The following is a 19,785-nucleotide window of genomic DNA, read 5'->3' on the forward strand; positions in this document are numbered from 1 at the left end:
TTCTTCATGAGTGTGGTTAGAAGTTCTTTTATTCAGATTCCAGAACTAATACTTTAAAATTGTTCTAGAGCTTCTGTGGTCTGGAAGAAGTGCATGAATTTATTAAGAGCATAACTAAGAGGCTAAGAGTTTATAACTGTTTGTCTGTTGGTGGCCCTGAGGAGTTCTTCATGTTAAAGGCATTGTCTTATCTATTTTAGGCTTCTTAAATACTCTTGCATTTTTTAATCAGAGGTGCATAGAATATGTCTGATTCTTCTAGCTATGTTGTTGCAATAGTGGGCAGGTATGTCAGGAAAGCAAACATGGGCATAGAGGTTCACAGCAATGTTGGTAAAAAGTGACCAAAAACCATTTTGCAGGTTTCCTTAGACATTTTTTAGCTTTATCCTTGGTAAAACCCTACTCTCCAAATTCCTGCTAATATGGGCTTCTGTAAATGTAGCACACCCTTTAGTTACACGCACTACCTGTAGTCTTGGTGTAGATTAATATCCTGATTAGATTTCAGATTTTCATAAACCTTTTGAATAGCCTGGATAAAAATAACAGATTTTTGACACTACAGACAATTTATTCACATTATATCCCATTATATAACTGCTTTTATAATGCAACTTATAATAATGTAGCCATACAACTTTTACAAAATTTGAAACTGGCAGCTACGTTTGCCAACAGTCATATTAAAGCAGTCTGATTATTTTCTCTCTCTAATTTATTTTGTTCTGTCTTTGTAAACTGTGTTTCAGTAAACTGCTTTATATTTTCATATACTCTAATTCTCAGCGACAAATTAGTCTTCCCGCATCCTAGAGAAATGGCAGTTCCAAGTAAGGGTTTTATACCATGCTATGCACTATTACATGACATTGTGCTTCGTTTCAGTTTGGGAATTTCAGGAATTGTTGTTGCCTGCAGGGGAGAGGCAAAGCCTACATGTATACTTACTCACATAATCTAAAGAGAACATTAAAATGAAGCACAATCTCAACCAGACCATCCAGGTTGGCCAACCAAGTAGGAATTTGAGCTGAAGTGTTTGATCTCCAAACAAAACACCCATAACAAAAGGAGTAACCAAACTTTTAGGATTTAAAGCAGCAGTATTATATTTTGGTCTCTCAGAAAAAAATAGTTTGAAGCAGGGTGGATGGTTTTATTGTACATTTGTGATTGTGGGAACACTTCAGGTTTGTTTATTGAGATTTAAAAAATGGATTAACAATGTATTTTTTAAAATATTTTCATGTGTCTTCTCTGAACATGTGGGAAAGTCCTATTTTGTGTTTGCTCACTTTATGACATAAGTGATTCACATTTGTTTACTTATTGTATGTATCCTAGATTAATTGGATTAAAAGTGTCTGGCTTCCACATGTCTCCTATGTGATGCTCAGGTAGTAGAGAGTCATAATTTTATCATGATTAACATTTAACTGCTAGGGAGGGATCTCAAAAGTATACTAAGGATGATTTATTGGCCAAATGCAAGTTATTTTTTCCAGCGGCAATGAGTTTAACCCAAGTGTAGGTAACAGGATACCCTCCAGATTGTAGACTATGGCTCTCATAATCCCTGAACGTTTGCTTTGCTGGTGAGGGCTGAGCAGAATTGCATGAACAACAAAATTTGGAAGGCCACTAGTTCCTAAACAGTTTAAATAGATTAAATCAGTTGCTACTAAAGAAGAGCTATGACACTTGATTCATGTTACGCTGATATATTATTTTGTACTGCACCTTTGAGAACCTCTCTTTCTGTCTTTTAAACTGTTGATTTGTCTTATAAGCATTTCAGAAATTCATCTGCATTGTTTGTTTGAATACTTTAGTGTTCCATTAATAGTTTATATAAATAATGTAAAGCATATATGCTAAACATGTTGTGTGAACACCATTTTTTCAGGAAAATGTATAAGCTCATTAATGTCATAAAAATCAGTGAAAATATTTTATGAAATTGCTTCATCATAAATTGATTGTGGTAGATGTAAATCTTTTAAATTTAAGTCTGATTTTCTACTCATTTTAGATGTGAGAGGGTTTACTAGCTTTAGCTTGGTTATTCTCTGTTCAAGGTCAGACTGATCCAGCACATGTCTTTACTGCATTAAGATGAAATATTTGTCAGCCAAGCCTGCACATAGTGTACTAAAGTATGCTTCCCCCCATACATTTACTTTAAATACAATCCATTTTACACTAATAGTACACAAAGTTTAAGCACTTAAAATAGATTAGGATATTATTCCAACCTTGTGTTTGCTTCTGCTAGACCTAGTTGTTTTGAATATTTTAATAAGTAGCTCATTAATTTTAAAAAATTGTTGTTTTCCTTTGCTTGACATGTGAAGACTGTGTCTTTAATATGAACTCTACTGCTAAAAGCTTATTCACATGATAGTACTAAAGTACAAACTAGCTAAGAGAACTGTGACTTTGAGCTATGTGTATGAGATTAATTTTAAAGCATTCCCATCTTCATCTGTTACAGCTGATGTAGATGAGACACAGTTTATGACAGAAAGGATATGACAAATTATTACAAATTACTCTTGACACACATGGTGTTAGCACACAGCTTTTTGTTTGCTTTTAATCTCAGAATATGTTCCTAATTGACATATTATCCCATTTCTGGGTGTCAGGGTGCTGTCCTCACCTCAGCGCAAAGGGTTGCCAGGACTTTCTGCCTATTGCGAGCCCCCGCCCCACCTGCTCAGTGAGGAAGGCAGTGATCCCTCTAGTGGGGAGGGGGAGACGGGACGGGGAAGTAGGAGTCAGGGCTCTGACAGGGAAGAAGAGCCCTCGCATCAAGCAGGGACTGGAGGTGAGGTGCCTCTTCCATCTCCCCACTTGCGTGGGGGGGGAGGGCGCAGAGGGGGTAGGCGGGGGTTCTGCATCCCACGGCTTTTATGCTGGGCAAAGAACCGGAAAGAGTCATTCCCAGACTCTGCCGAAGGATGAGCTAGACGTATTTCTTGGTGCTGCACTGTACATATATGCACAATAAAGAAACTTAGTTTTAGAAACCACGGCGTCTGAATGGTTACACATGAGCAATCACTGAAAACCCTTACACTGGGATTCACTATGTCATATCTCACTTTAATTCAGCCAAGTAGAATGGTTGCTATTGGGAATAATAATCAGCTAAAAAATGGAGACCACCAAAGAACAAACTGTTGCCTGTTTCATTTTGGAGCACTTGCTGTCATCATGCATAAAAGACTTGAAGAAAAATCTCATTGTTTGGATGTCTTAGAGTACATTTCAGATGGCAGTGTCATTAGCTTTCTGATGTTTAATATAGTTAATTTTAGGGGGAATATGTCTTTATCTATCTATTTACATCACTTTAATTTTTCCTATAGTTTTCAGCACCGAATACACTATTCAGTTCAGACCCAGATAAGCCACCCGACTTATTAAAAAGCATTTTGAAAACTTCCTAATTCAGCCTGGGTTCATATCTCAATTTGAAAAAAATGAAGCTTCATGCCTTCTGGAACCGAAAGATTAACTGGCTATGGACTTCTAGCTTTACACTGTGTGTTCAGAGAATGCATATACTGTTAGTACTCATAATAAAGTAGTTTGAAAGTCATGTGTTTAATCAGATTATCCTTTTAGGCTGTGACTTCTGATAATGACATGGTCGGTAATACCTCTGTTTGTATATGTGACTAGCTTTGGTTTTCTAGGAATTTCTTTGATTACTTTATCACATTGGAATTGTTAATCAGATTCTTACTAAGTATTTTATGTGCTCTAAATGTGCTCAGAAGACTTGTATTAATTTTGATGCAAAGTAATTTTTGCAGTCCAAGGCTTTGCAGGAATTTTACATCGTTGTTTAATAAGATGTCTTTATGAAAAAATGGGTCCTTTTTTCAATTTTTAGACACGGTTGTTGTTGCAAAAATTAAATAAAATTATATCTTGCTTACCTTCAAATTGAACCCATTGTAGCTTACAGTATCAGCTAGAAACAAATTGCAACAGTAAAATCAAACTATACAGTTAATAAATAGGAGTATTTAATAGCAAAACAACAATTAAACCATACAATGGGTTGGATTATGAGTAGGATTTCCACAAATGAAAGGGCAACTTTCATTTGTGCAGCTGGTGTTCAAAAGGCGAATTCTATGCTAGGAATCATTAGGAACAGGAATAAATATAAAATTGCAAATATAACGTTGTCATGCAAATCTATGGTTTGACTGCATGGGATGCTGTGTACAATTCTGGTCTCCACACCTGAAAAGGCTATGTGGTCTCAAGCTCATGCTTCTGCATCACTCCTCCAGAAAAGCGCAGCTAAAATGATCAAGGGGCTGGAGCAACTTTCCTATGAAGAAAGTTTATGGCATTTGGAAATTTTCAGTTTAGAGAAAAGGTGAGATAAGGGGAGACAGAGAGGGGCATAAAAATAAGCATGGTGTGTAGAAAGTGGATGGCACTTCTCCCCTATAATACTGGAATTTGGGAATAATAATAAAAAATACTGTGGGGTCTTGTTTTTGTTTGTTATTATTATATGTATTTTTGTGTTTTTATATTGTAAATCTCCCTGTGGTCTTCAGGTGAAGGGCAGTATAGAAATTTAATAACTAATATAATAATAAATAATGTTGGACAAACCAACACAGCACATAGTTAAATTATGGAATATACTCCCACAAGATGTAATGATGGTCACCAACTTTTAAAAAAATCATAGAATCATAGAATTGCAGAGTTGGAAGTGACCCCAAGGGCCCAACCCCCTGCAATGCAGGAATCTTAGCTAAATCATCCATGACATGACATGGCATCCAACCTCTGCTTGAAAACCTCCAATGGAGGACACAACCTACCTGGATGTTATTTCTATATGGTTGAAGACAGTATGCTTGTGAATACCAGTTTCTGATAATCACAAAGGGAGAGAGCATTGTTGTGCTCATTACCTGCTTGCACACTTTCCTACAGACATCTGGTTGGCCACTGTGAAGACAAAATGCTGGCCTTGATGGGCCTTTGGCCAGATCTAGGAGAGTGGTTCTTTACAGTAGGCACTCTGATTGAGCAGAAGCTCCCACTGGAGGAAGTGGGCGGGGGATCAGTTGGATGGTGTATACTGCAAATTCATTGGCTTCATACATGGCATATGCTAATACAGGATAGCTCTCTGTATTCATTTTTTTAAAAGATGTGCCTATCTGAAAAATAATGCTCTTCCCTCAATCTAAAATATTTAGGGAAGGTGATTTTTGGTACTAATGGAGAAGTTCAGCAGAATCAGCTTGAACAAATGAGAAATGTGTTATGTGGAATTATTGTTATGTGCCGAAAAATTAAAGTAGGTTTTTTCCAGATGTAGAAAAATATTTTTCCTTCATTTTATCTACAAAACCTTGAATTGAAGTAAATTGTTTTGAGATTCCATAATCATAGAATTGTAGAGTTGGATGTGACCACAAGGGTCATCTAGTCCAACCCCTTGCAATACAGGAATCACAACTAAAGAATCCCAACCTCTGTTTAAAACCTTCCAATGAAGGAAAGTCCACTACCTTCCAAGGTATTCCATCGCACTGTCGAACAACTTTTACCATCAGAAAGTTTTTCCTAATGTTTAAGTGGGAATCTCATTTTTTTGTAATTTGAATCCATTGATTCGGATTCCAGCCTTTGGAGCTGCAGAAAACAAGCTTGTTCCATCTTCCATATCACAGCCTTTCATATATTTGAATATGTCTATCATATCACCTCTCAGTCTTCTCTTCTCTAAGCTAGAATTATCCAGCTCTCTCAGCCATTCCTCATAAGGATTGGTTTCCAGATGTTTTAATGGTTCTCCCCCTACAGCTACAGTATTTCAAGTAATCTCCATGGTTTTTCCACCACAGAACATCCCGTTCTATTGAGTATTTTAGAATGCAGAAATTTAAGGAGTCACCACAGTTATGTGTTCAGTAGTGTGACACAGAGGGCAATAAACACCAAGATAAATTTATAACTTAAATCAGAGATAAAATAATTCCCTAGCAGCAGGTCTGATATATTGGCTGGAGACTGTTAAAGGCAAGAGGTTATCATTTATCTTAGACATAATTAATAGTACTATTCACCCAGGATGCACAGGAATTGCAAAATATGTTCCCAAATCCCATGCTAAAATGCAATTTGCCTGCCATTCTTTGGTGAATCAGCATCCTTCCTTCTCCCTTCTCTTTCTTGGTAGTTTCTACAGAAACAAAATTCCTCTAGTAGTTAATGCTTTAAAAAACATTTCTCTAATGTAATATTATTCAAAACATAATAAAGAGAGAACATACACTGGCCCAATTTGTATGTCACATTAAGCCATAATTAAAACAAACTATGGTTTATTGTGAACCCACAGAATGCTGCCAGTGCTCACAGCAGAAAAGTGCTGCAGAAAAAGAAGCCCAAGTTTTGCTTGTCAAAGTGTATGAAATTGAGCTTGTGGTTTGTTTGGAGAGAAACAAACCATGAACCTGGGTTCAGACAACCTGACAAATTAGACCCCCCCCCTTTTTGTACATGGTGCAGCAGCAACAGGAGAGGAGCACCACAGAAACCTTTGAACAGCATGCACAAATGCACTGCTTGTTCACATGAAATCATGTTGTTGTTGTTTAGCCATTTAGTCGTGTCCAACTCTTTGTGACTCCATGGACCAGAGCATGCCAGGCACTCCTGTCTTCCACTGCCTCCCGCAGTTTGGTCAAATTCACAATGGTAGCTTTGAGAACACTGTCCAACCATCTCATCCTCTGTTGTCCCCTTCTCCTTGTGCCCTCAATCTTTCCCAACATCAGGGTCTTTTCCAGGGAGTCTTCTCTTCTCATGAGGTGGTCAAAGTACTGGATCCTCAGCTTCATGATCTGTCCTTCCAGTGAGCATTCAGGGCTGATTTCCTTAAGAATGGATAGGTTTGATCTTCTTGCAGTCCATGAGACTCTCAAGAGGCTCCTCCAGCACCGTAATTCAGAAGCATCAATTCTTTGGCAATCAGCCTTCTTTATGGTCCAGCTCTCACTACCATATATCACTACTGAGAAAACAATAGCTTTAACTATATGGACCTTTGTCGGCAAGGTGATGTCTCTGCTTTTTAAGATGCTGTCTAGGTTTGTCATTGCAATCTTCCACTTGCCGACAAAGGTCCGTATAGTTAAAGCTATGGTTTTCCCAGTACTTCTAGTGATGTTTGGAAGTGAGAGCTGGACCATAAAGAAGGCTGATCACTGAAGAATTGATGCTTTTGAATTATGGTCCTGAAGGAGACTCTTGAGAGTCTGCAAGAAGATCATACCTATCCATTCTTAAGGAAATCAGCCCTGAGTGCTCACTGGCAAGACAGATCCTGAAGCTGAGGCTCCAATACTTTGGCCACTTCGTGAGAAGAGAAGACTTCTTTAAAATTATGGTGCAATGTGCTATGTGAACAAGCCCGTTCTGATTTAGTGAGATTGTATTATCAATAGGTCACTGGTCTTGGACATTTTCAGAGCACATTTTCCAGAAATTAAAGGGGGAATTTGTTTTAAGTTGTAATGTTTTGTACCTTTGAGGATAATGCTAATTGTATAAATACTGTAGTTTGTGCATTGTCATTTCTTCCTACTTGTAATTAAGCATGATCCTGTAAATAGCATATCAGAGATATGAAGAAATTAGTTGGCAGGGAAAAGGGAGTGTACAATCCTGGAAACTCATAACGTTGTCTACAGTTTATTGTGTCACTTAGTGAAACAATGCCAGGAATGTTGGAAATGAAAGAACATGTATCATTCTTTGGCTTTGATTGTGGCTAGTATAAACTTTGTGCAATGTTTGCTTTAATTACCATATATGGGCTTTTGTAATTGGTTCTACAAAGTGCTTACTAACAGCTTTTTGAAGTGTAGCCATCTCCTCTGCTTAGCATTTTGTAAGGTAATGAAATCTGTCTATGTATTTGGCTCATTTCTTTGTGAAGGAAGAAATCTGGGTAAATCTCACTTTTCCCACAGCAAGAGAATTCTGTGATAGAAATTTTGCATGGGTAAGCATGGTTGAAATGCTGGAATTAGGGAATGCTGACACTCTTTTCAATGTGAATTGAAAAGTTTAGGCTTCCTTTAACTAGATTTCTTGCAGTTGTCCTTTTATGCAAAAATATGTAACTAATTGCATTTAAAAAGCCATTTATAATACCTTATCTTTAGTGATGACATGTTGCACCATAGCCATATAATAGTTGTCAAATTGCTTCTGATTTTTTGCTGAGCACGTGGTTTGTTCTGTTGCTCAGACTTCAAGAAATACCATGTAGAAGCAGAACAGCATGTAACCAGGCTAGTACAAATCCACACAGATAAACATACATTCAATAAACGTACAATATTTTCTGAACACATTAGGATTTATTATATCTACACATAATTTTACATGTGCAACAGTAAGACGTGCAGATGTTAACTTTATAGGCTCCATATGCAATGTCTGCAAAGAGATACATTGCTTTGTTAGGAAACTACGTAACAGTGTCAGGCGATAAGACTTGTGTTTAACCACTGGTTTTAATTTAATGAAAAATATGAATCTTTTCTCTCAGATTTGGACCTAGCTACTTTACCTTTACCTTTTCTTGCAACTATGCCTTCAGGATTTCCATAAACTAGCTTGATGCCCTTTTCTTAAAAAATCGGAAACATTATGGACATTAAAGTCTTTTTCTCTTCCCATTATTAAATATTTATTGGAATATATAAATATGCCACCTTTCATTTAAAATTGCAAGGTGGTGTACAGTAAAACACACACACACTGTAAATTATAATACAAAATAAAAGCCTCAGCCATTAAGCCAGGACAGAGTTAAATTAATCAATACAACTAACTTGTAACAGAGACCTGAGAAAATAAATGTGTTTTTAAAGGAAGTACCAGAACGGCATCAGAGTTAGCATTTGCTTTAGTTCAGAGGGGAGGTAATTCTACAGAGAGGGTGCATGGAAAAAAAAAACATCTGAAAGGGTCCTCTGATCCATGAAAGCTGAATCTCTACAGGCAGAAGGCACTGTTCACTGGGGAGGGCTTGTTTTCCATGGGATTGTTTCCTGATTTACAATTAAACTGCAGTTCAGATTACATTCTCTGCTCTCTGACAAAGATAAAATAATATGTCCTCCATATCTTCCCATTCAAATCCAAAATATACTTTTGACAGAGAAGAGATTCCTGTTGAACCATACAAGAGTTTTCATTCAAATGTTGTATAGGTCATGCAGCTCTTCTTATTCACACTGTCTGTTACAAGTTGTTTGTAGGAAGATTACGGTACTTTTAATTTCTGCTAGTAGCGAAACAAAGGTTCACTGATTTTGTTGTGCCACACAGATCGGAAATGATGCAGCACATGGAAGATTAGTGTACGGTTCCTTCAAATCTGCTTGTTTTACCTTCAAATAGCATGGTTTTTTGTAGGACTACTCCGCTGAAAGAAATGACTAAGTTGAACAGAATTTAAAAGTCTTCCAAGCCACTCCTATGTGTCATGGGTCATCCCTATATGAAGAAAGCCTGGAAGTACTAGCTGTAAGAATCTCCAGTGCCACCTACTGGCATTTCACCAAAAGAACTCAAGTAGAACCCAGTGTGATCTCAATCCTAACTTGCAGTGCCAGAGAATCTTATCAAAATTCACCTTCGTAGTCATGTGGACTGTTTTTCACAATTTGATTTAGTAAAAGAAAACAATGTTTTAGGTGATTGTTAGGGTGTTTGGTTTTTCCCCTTTAAGTGAAATAGTAATCTCCAACTGTTTCCACTATCTATTTTTACTAGATATAAAACTCTTTTCTATAAAAAGAAGTAACTTAGCAAATAATGAGAATGACTGGAATTAAGTCAGATTTTACTTTAGCAATATAAATAATAATTGTGGTTCTGTTAGCTATTTCTAGCTCTTTTTTCTTTTTCTCCTAATGTAGTATAAAGCTTATCTCTGTACTAATTATAGCGAAGTCTGCTTGTAAGAATCAGTTCATCTTACCTATTTGATGTGTCAAATCTGAATAAGGTTTTGAGACTGGGTAATAGAAATATTCTGAGGATTTACTGCGGGCATATCCATTGCTGTAAACACTGCTAGACAGCATTGTGCAGTGTTTGCTCTTGAATTATTTTAAAATGTATTGGTGGTCCCCACAGCAATATGTTTTTCCATTTTTAGAAAGTATTTTTCACTGATAATAGCTGACAGTCCTGTAGCACAGCGTAGTACAAGTAAAAAGGATATTAGTCACTGCGATACCAAATACAGTGGTACCCCGTGTTACGTATGCAATCCGTTCCGGGTCGCGCCACATAACCCAGGCGTACGTAATGTGAACGCACACACAAAAAAAGAAAAAACCTGGAAGTTTGCGTTTTTTTGCACTTCTGCACACCCATGCGCCACACGATCCGTGGAGGACTTCCGCGTTTCGAATGTACGCAACTCGAACGTACGCAACACGGAACGTACGCAACACGAGATATGACTGTACAGTTCAGGGCAACAAGACTTAATAAGCTTTGATTAGCTTGCATTCAGAAGCTTCCATTTGGCCCTCCACTTTTCCCCAGGAAAACCTGCAGTTAGCACTTAATCAGAACAGGTGGCAATTGGGTTTTCCACAGATTTCCATTTGTTTGATTTAATGCTAAAGAACAAGTTTTCCAGGGGGAAATGGAGGGGCAAAGGCAAATCCAGTCAGACCCATGCCTAGAAAGCATGGGACAAACGAAAAACCGGTCAGACCCGTCCTTTCTAGGTATAGGAAAAGCAGAAGTGTAGGTGAGCTCTATGTCTTGTTCACTACTGAGATTTAGTTACAGGTAGGTAGCCGTGTTGGTCTGCCATAGTCGGGGGGAAAAATAAAAAATGTCCTTCCAGTAGCACCTTAGAGACCAACTACGTTTGTTATTGGTATGAGCTTTCGTGTGCATGCACACTTCTTCAGATATCTGAAGTGTGCATGCACACGAAAGCTCATACCAATAACAAACTTAGTTGGTCTCTAAGGTGCTGCTGGAAGGATTTTTGTTTGTTTGTTTGTTTTCACTACTGAGAAGTATCCTATTTAAAGCTACTAGATTCAAGTTGGTCAGTTCATTCATAGGCCTTACCAGTATGTTAAGGATAATGATGGTTGACTTTACAAAAGATGATATACTTTTGTACAAGAAGAGGTGCAAAATAGGTAAGGAGTTGCCAACATATTAGCAAACATATTAGTAAAAGGGAATAAGCAAACTGAGGTACACAAAACAGGGTTTGGCCTGACATTCAGTGTAATTTTAACAACTTGTACATTCTTCCATAACTTTATGGTCCAATAAAAAGGATAAACATGTATACATTTACTCTGACACAAAAGTGAACTGTCCTTGCTATTACAGGGGGGTAGCCGTGTTGGTCTGCCATAGTCGAAACAAAATAGAAAATTCTTTCCAGTAGCACCTTAGAGACCAACTGAGTTTGTTCTTGGTATGAGCTTTCGTGTGCATGCACACGAAAGCTCATACCAAGAACAAACTCAGTTGGCCTCTAAGGTGCTACTGGAAAGAATTTTCTATTTTGTTTGTCCTTGCTATGTTTGGTTGTTTTATTTTTCATGCCATACAGTTTGAAAAGAAAATCCCTGTCTCTCATACAGATTTAGAGATATGGCCTGCTGTGATCATTCAAGGGCCTGAAAATAAAATGTTTTCAAATTTAAAAATCCTATTTGTACTAAATAAAAAAATTAATAAAAAAATTAAGTCGAAACTTAAATTTAGCTAATACAGGCTGCTATGTCAACAGCAACCCAACAACAATTAATATTCAAAGAAAACATCACAGAAACAGCAAATGTGTATGCCAGTGACATTCATTATTCAGCTTAATTATTCATGGACAGCTCCAGTCAACAGGCAGCAGAGCATTGTAAACAGTGAGGTAGAAGGAACAAAAACTTCCTTTTCATTTGTACTCTTTTGCTATAGCCCAGTAGTACAATCTGCCCTTTAGCTTGGATAGTAGGTCCTGGTGTCCTCTCCTAGTAGGATAGCTACAGTAAGAAACAAGTTGATGTGTATTTGATTTCTCCTGAGAATGGTTGCCACTCCTAGGCTACAAACAGGTACAACTGGCATATTCAGTGCAAGCCAAAGCATGTTTTGCTGCTGTCACACTGCTAGAAATAATGATTTTGAATGAAAATTGCAGAGGTCAGTAGTAGAACCTTTTGAGACAGTCAGCAAAACTAGAACTCAGGTCTCATGTTTTGAAATGCCAATCTCTTTTTTACCACCTACCTGCAGCTTTTTGGGCCTGCCCAGTCCTTTTGTCTAGGAAGCAACAGCTGATTGGGGTAGTGATGAGTGAGAGACCAGTCCAACCAATCCCAGTGGGCCATTGAGGTTTGATTCTCTGCTGCCCTTGGCATTCTGTCTACTGAATGACATGATGTAGGATGAAATTTATGGGTAGAATTAGAAATGTCGTAAGTTCACACATGAGTTCACACTTTTATTGAAAAGTGCCATGTTGAGATAGCTTCAAAGAGGAGCTTTTGACTAACGTGTAGGAAGCAGAGTTGCTTTTGCTTTCAACATAGAAGTTTCCCCACTGTGTTTTATGCCATGGGACTGAAACCGCCTTGGTCGCGCTGGTCGATGATCTCCGGTGGGCTAGGGACAAAGGTGAGAGCTGTTTCCTAGTTCTGCTGGATCTCTCAGCGGCCTTTGACACCATCGACCATAACATCCTTCTAGACCAGCTAGAGGGGTTGGGAGCTGGAGGCACTGTTATACAGTGGTTCCGCTCCTTCCTCCTGGGCCGTGTTCAGAAAGTGGTGGTGGGGGATGAGTGTTCAGACCCCTGGGCTCTCACTTGTGGGGTGCCTCAGGGTTCTGTCCTCTCCCCCATGCTTTTTAATATCTATATGAAGCCGCTGGGAGAGATCATCAGGGGGTTTGGGCTGGGTGTTCATCAGTATGCAGATGATACCCAGCTCTACCTCTCTTTCAAATCAGAACCAGTGAAGGCCGTGAAGGTCCTGTGTGAGTGCCTGGAGGCGGTTGGAGGATGGATGGCGGCTAACAGATTGAGGTTGAATCCTGACAAGACAGAAGTACTGTTTTTGGGGGACAGGAGGAGGGCAGGTGTGGAGGATTCCCTGGTCCTGAATGGGGTAACTGTGCCCCTGAAGGACCAGGTGCGCAGCCTGGGAGTCATTTTGGACTCACAGCTGTCCATGGAAGCGCAGGTTAATTCTGTATCCAGGGCAGCTGTCTACCAGCTCCACCTGGTACGCAGGCTGAGACCCTACCTGCCCGCGGACTGTCTCACCAAGGTGGTGCATGCTCTGGTTATCTCCCGCTTGGACTACTGCAATGCGCTCTATGTGGGGCTACCTTTGAAGGTGACCCGGAAACTGCAATTAATCCAAAATGCGGCAGCTAGACTGGTGACTGGGAGTGGCCGCCGGGACCACATAACACCGGTCCTGAGAGATCTGCATTGGCTCCCAGTACGTTTCCGAGCACAATTCAAAGTGTTGGTGCTGACCTTTAAAGCCCTAAACGGCCTCGGTCCTGTATACCTGAAGGAGCGTCTCCACCCCCATCATTCAGCCCGGACACTGAGATCCAGCGCCGAGGGCCTTCTGTCGGTTCCCTCACTGCAAGAAGCAAAACTACAGGGAACCAGGCAGAGGGCCTTCTCGGTAGTGGCGCCCGCCCTGTGGAACGCCCTCCCATCACAGGTCAGGGAAATAAACAACTACCTGACATTCAGAAAAAACCTGAAGGCAGCCCTTTTTAGGGAAGTTTTTAATGTTTGATATTTTTGTATTTGATTTCTGTTGGAAGCCGCCCAGAGTGGCTGGGGAAATCCAGCCAGATGGGCGGGGTACAAATAATAAATATTATTATTATTATTATTATGCAAAAACTATGCTTAGCTATTTTATCTGCTTATTGCCATAAGCCATTTTCGGAACCGTGAGGTACAAATTGCATGGTAGTTCTTTTAAAGTTCTAATGTTTTCATAAAAGCTGTATTTTATTTTAATTTCTAGCCAAAATTTGGGTTTTATTTTAAAAAAATGCTATTTCTTCATAAAGGTGACCACCATCTTATCTGTTGACTGAAGTATGTCTGTTTTCAAAGGGATCAAGAGAAACAGAAGGAGAGGAGGAGACAGGTTTGATCCAGCCTGCAGAAGTATTTGCTCCCAAAAGCCTGGTGTTGGTGTCCAGATTAGATTATCCAGAAATTTTCAGGGTAAAGAATCTGTCATTTATAATGTGCCATTGTACAAATTTGTTGGATATTTGATAAGTAACAGTGGCAAGTATTTACACTGTTATGAGAATTTAGACAGCACAAGGAGAAATAGCCTGCATTTTATACAAATCATATTTCACTGGTACATCAATGCTATGCACTTTTTATTCACAGAAGTATTATATTCAAAAGCACATATACACCAAATAAATATTTAGTTACCCCAGCCCAATGTCAGGGCTAAGCCATAGGCAACTGTCAGAGTTGCACTTGTGAATTGGAACCAAGGGACCAAGAGAGGAGTTGAAGCCAAAGAACGCATCAAAACCAGAAAGAGCATCTTGCTCAGGCAAGGTCCCATCCCACAAAAGGAAGCCTTTATAGCCTTCCTGTCCAGATGATAATCCAAGCTGCAGTTCTGACAGCTCACCACAGGCAGCTGCCGCAAACTGGTTCTAGCCCTGGAATCTTCTAGCTACTCATACAGAACTAAAAATGTAAACTTCAGAGCAATTAGTTTGGTCAAAGTAATTGAGTTTATTCACTTACATAGTTTAATGTTGGTTCTGATGCAACAGCTGATTCAGTAAACAAGCAACTGGTTAGGTAACAAAGTGGGGAAAATATTTCAGCCTCACTCAAAACTCTTTGCACTCCAAATGAAATGGTTAAATGTTTGGCACAAGACTAATAAAAATGTTTTTATTTAAAATTTGCAGTACAGGCCTGTATTTTTTATTATGCCCAATATGTTATTACTTACACACGACTTTGAGACTGAGCTTCTAGATAACTCAAGCTATGGAGTTTCTTAATTACAGTCCTTAGGTTTACTCTGGAAAGCCACAGCAGGAGCTGGCCTTGCAGCCTGCAACTTTTATTTCTGAGGCGCTTATGCGGTACACAAACAGCAACTTCTTTAAAATGGCTTCCTTATACTTATGCCACCCAAAAATTAGTTCTCCCCCCCTCATTCATTCATTCATTAATTCATTCAACTTCTTCCTCCTGAAGGAACCCAGGGTGGCAAGGACATCCATAATAAAACTCAGCCACTGATCTTAGGGGTCCCAGGAACAGTTTCCTTCAGCCATCAAATGCCTGGGTAAACAGCAATGTTTTCAAATTCCTCCTGCAAGTCAGTAATGAGGGTGACAGGAGGGCCACAAATGGGGAACTGCCACTGAAACGACCGTGCCATGGGTCAGAGCAGCTCCCAGTGACAGCTGTACCAACAAGGCTCATTTGCCAACCATACAGTCTTGAGTTGGCTCATATTATGAAACACCCTGTTTTAGGTACTTGGGTCTCAAGCTGTTAAGGGCTTTAGATGCTAGCACTGATGTCTTGAATTAGGCCTGGTACTGGTAACCTGGGCAGTGTTTTCAAAACCAGTGACATATGGTCCTATCAGGCTACCCCACTTACCAGCCTAGCAGCCACATTCTTCAATAGCTACAGCTTCCAGACCTCCTTCAAGGTTTTAACCCTACGTATTATAGTATCCCAAATCGGAGGTCACTAGAGCATGGACAGCTGAACAAAACTATCGCTGTCCAGGAATGGACATAGATGGCATACCATCATAAGCTGGGCATAAGTTTTGCTAACCACAGAAGCCACTTGAGACTCTAGTAACAAGTTGGAATCCAGGGGTATGCCCAGACTGTGATCCTGTTCCTTCACAGAGGAGTGCAGTCACCTCGCAGAACAGATCATAACCTAATTCCCAGACACAGGAACCCCCCCAAACACTTTTATCTTAGCAGGATTTAAGCTGAGTTTATTGGACTCTATCCAGTCCATCACTACCTCTAGACACTTGTCCAACATCTTCACAGCCTTTCCTGATTTCAGTGGAATGCAGAAAGCTGCGTTCATCAGCATGCTGCTGACACTGTGCTCTAATCCCCAGATGAGAGCTCCCAACTCTTTAATATAGATGCTCAGTAGAAAAAGGAAACAGAATGGACTCTTGTGGAGCGGCCCTATGGGACCCAGCCCAAGAGTCATGGTGCTAAGCACCAACCTCCTAGAACTGTCTGGAAGCAACCCTGCAGGTAAGAGCAGAACTAATGTAACACATTACCACCAACTCCCATCTCCTTGAGTTGCTCCAGAAGAACACCATGGTCATTTGCACCAAAAGCTGCTGAGAGGCAGAGGCAAAACAACAGGGTTGCATTCTCTTTTCTCTCTGCTCATAAAAACCAGTCATGGTTACAAAGGTGGTTTCAGTTCTAAAACCAGGCCTGAAATTGATAAAGCTATATAGTTCTAACTCAGAACCTTTAGATTTTAGCATTGCACTTTAATTAAGCAAAATATTTTTTTCATGTATAAATATTCCAAAATTGCATTCCTTATACTACAGATGTATATTTTCCAATAATTATTAGTATTATCTTTTCCCCAGGTTGCAATGTAATATGTTTTTATTTCATGTTTTAGGCTTGCCTTGGCTTGGTCTACACTGTGTATGTGGACAACCTGCATGTTTCACTGGAGAGTATCATTGCAAATCTCTGTTCGTGCTTTGTCCCTGCTGCTGGAGGGTCACAGGTAAATAGGAAAAAAGGGTATTTATTCAGCTAATTTGATTTATGAAGAAAGCAAAAAATAAATTCTTTAAATATTTTGATTTAATAGAGGACCATAGTTCAGTTGAGTATGTCCCAGTGGCCCGTCTTCTAAAGAGAGCGAGAATTCCATTCCACCATAAGGTCAAAGTGTTAATTTTGTCATTTCAAATGCCTGTTACAAGGCATAGTATGAATTCAGAAACATTGCTGTAGAATTCAACTTTTTTATTATTGGTGTTTCAAAATATGTTATTTTTTTCTTGGTTTGCATGAGATATTGGGGAGTGAAGGTTTTCTGTTCTCTGAACTTGCTTTTATTGAGTCAGTCCTGGTATAGTTCATTGTTTCAGTGGACCTACTACATAGTCTTCAATGACAATACAGATTTCAATGAGATACAATGATGATGAAATTAGGTTTTAAGAAAACCATGCTCTATTTCATACTAGTAATTTGTGCTGTATGATGAAAAATAGCTGCACAGAATTCACATGTAAGTATGGATGATTTCGTCCTGACAAGGGTAATTCAGTTGCCATAGCAAATTTCAGAAGTGGGGTGTGATGGTGAATACCATCAGCAAGAGTCTTTTCCTTCCCATTTCCCTACTGCCAACATACTCTGCTGATAGTACCCTAGATCAGGAAAGAGGGGTAGGCACTGAAGTGTCCTTGTCATACTTTGAGTTGGTAGACTGTACTTAAGAATGAGTAGTGTGTTACTTAGAAAGGAAGCCAGAATTTCTTCTTCCCATTTCCGCATAAGTTAGCTTCATTCCCAACTCCTGCTTGTACATTAGTTTATATATTCATTGAAGGTAGTGCTGACATGATGACTATTTGACCAATCTACTGTATACCATGTATACATTTTTTCATAGCCACCATGCTTTAGTCCTTGCACAACACCCTCTCTTTAGAGCACATGCTTTGCAGTCCTGGTATTATTAGCCTAAAGAAGGATCAGGTAGCAGGTGATGGGAGAGCTGCCGCCGCTGAGAGTAGATGGCCTCTCAGTCAAACCCAGTATATGGCATCTTTCCAAGTAGTAGTATCTAATGAAGTAATTGTGCTTGCAGAACAACTTCCACTTGCACAGTGTAACTTTCCCTCCTTCTCCTACCAAATCTTGGGGGAACCCTCCAGTGCATTTGGTGCACCTGTGCAAGGGGTTCATAGGGTAAGGATGGAAAGTTGTGTTAGCAGAAGTCATTCTGCAAGCGGAATTACTGTGTTGGATGCAATGCTTTATGCTTTTTCTCAAGCAACTTATTCTGTAGCCTGCTTTAGTAAGCATGAATCTCTGTATACTTCTGTCCCTCTTGTCTCCACTTGACTTGACAGAGCCATTTCCCACACTCCTTCCATTTGTTTAGTTGCTTCCTTCCCAATTATCAGTGGATTGCCTAGCTGGGATGAACAGGGATCTTCCATTCTCTTTCATGTTTTATGGACATTGAAATGGACTTGCAACCAAGATTACTAGAAGACGGACTTACAGACAAAGCAGCCAATTCTTGGATGCCTTTTTGCATTCAGTGTGGCTTGTTAGTCTTTTTCTTTTTTCTTTTAAAAAGCAGACTTGCAGGAGCGTGATACGATTGTGCCACATGAGTGTATGTGTTAACCCTCCACAGTCCCAAAACAATCCTCCCTTGAGCTGCTATTTTCCTCAGTAGAGGGAAACTGATGTTGGCAACAATGACAATGATTTTCATTGGGGTTATGGCTCAGGAAGAAAGGGTTAATCCCCTCACCCACACTCTGTGGTCCTGATCTTGACCAGCCCTTCCTCACGGCTGCTGCTAAGTCACCCCAAAGTCCATTGGGTCCATTATCTTCTTGGAGAAGATAAGCCCTGGTAAAAGGCTCATGATGCTGCAAAGCCCAGGGAGAAGTGAGATACCTCCCCACCCCATCAGTGTTCTCTGTGATGCTGCAAAGCCCAGGGAGAAGTGAGATACCTCCCCACCCCATCAGTGTTCTCTGTGATTCACAAAACACTCAGTTAGTAATTGGTGGCAAGAGGGGGACAAATGCTTGCTCACTGTGCTCACAGCAGTTGCTAGAACTATATTGACAACATGACAACCGTGTTTGGAGGCCCAAAATTGTAGGATATTGAATAGTATCCAATTGTAAACACATAAACAACATTAAGTTTGACTTAATTAATATACATCTGATAACAGGTGTGCAAAAACAACTCACCTCATATTGCATAAGCAATAATAGTGTATTAATATATATTTCTACAGAAGCTGTTTTCCTTGGGAGCAGGAGACAGGCAACTGATACAAACTCCTTTACATGATAGTCTTCCTGTCACAGGGACTAGTGTGGCTCTTCTGTTTCAACAATTGGGTATGTAAGTTTGGGGTTTATTATTATTTTTATATTTTGCCATTGTTTCTAAACTGACTGAACAAGTGCAATAGTAACTTGCTGGTTTTGAGTTTCAGAATTCAAGATGTTGCTTTTTTTGTATTTTGGAACATAGTTGTGCATGTCCTAATGATGATCTGAATGTAACCTGGGTGTCCTGCAGCTGTATCCAGTTTGATTACTACTTTACTGCTGTATCCCTCTGCATGCGTGTACACATTTGAGAGAAATGAGTCTGAAGCTAGTACAAATCATAGTGACTTGAGAAATTTATCACACTTAGTAGATGTGTTTCTGTCATACCATAATATTATCATAGATCTAATTTGTGATATTTCTTTCTGTACTTTTTTCTTCTTCAGCTGCTTGGTTTTTTTTTTTTTGTGTGCAACCTTAATATTTCTTTTGTTTTTTTAACTAAAGTTTAAAATATCTCTTTGTAGCTGAGAAATTAAACCAAATATTAAACATTTTTTCCAATTTAATTCCTAATGGT

At 39.3% G+C, this 19,785-nt stretch overlaps 1 protein-coding gene across 4 annotated transcripts in view; it reads left to right on the forward strand.

Moving 5' to 3' along the window:
• The window catches only part of SBF2 (SET binding factor 2), a 214,641-nt gene that overhangs the window by 93,006 nt on the left and 101,850 nt on the right, over positions 1-19,785 (forward strand). For all 4 annotated transcript variants that reach the window (XM_033152645.1, XM_033152665.1, XM_033152673.1 and 1 more), the window contains exons 4-6: positions 14,207-14,320; positions 16,775-16,885; positions 19,163-19,268. In XM_033152645.1, coding sequence (XP_033008536.1) covers positions 14,207-14,320; positions 16,775-16,885; positions 19,163-19,268 — 331 coding nt within the window. The remainder of the gene's footprint in view (positions 1-14,206; positions 14,321-16,774; positions 16,886-19,162; positions 19,269-19,785) is intronic.

Source organism: Lacerta agilis, chromosome 1, assembly GCF_009819535.1.
Source record: "Lacerta agilis isolate rLacAgi1 chromosome 1, rLacAgi1.pri, whole genome shotgun sequence".
NCBI lineage: Eukaryota > Metazoa > Chordata > Lepidosauria > Squamata > Lacertidae > Lacerta > Lacerta agilis.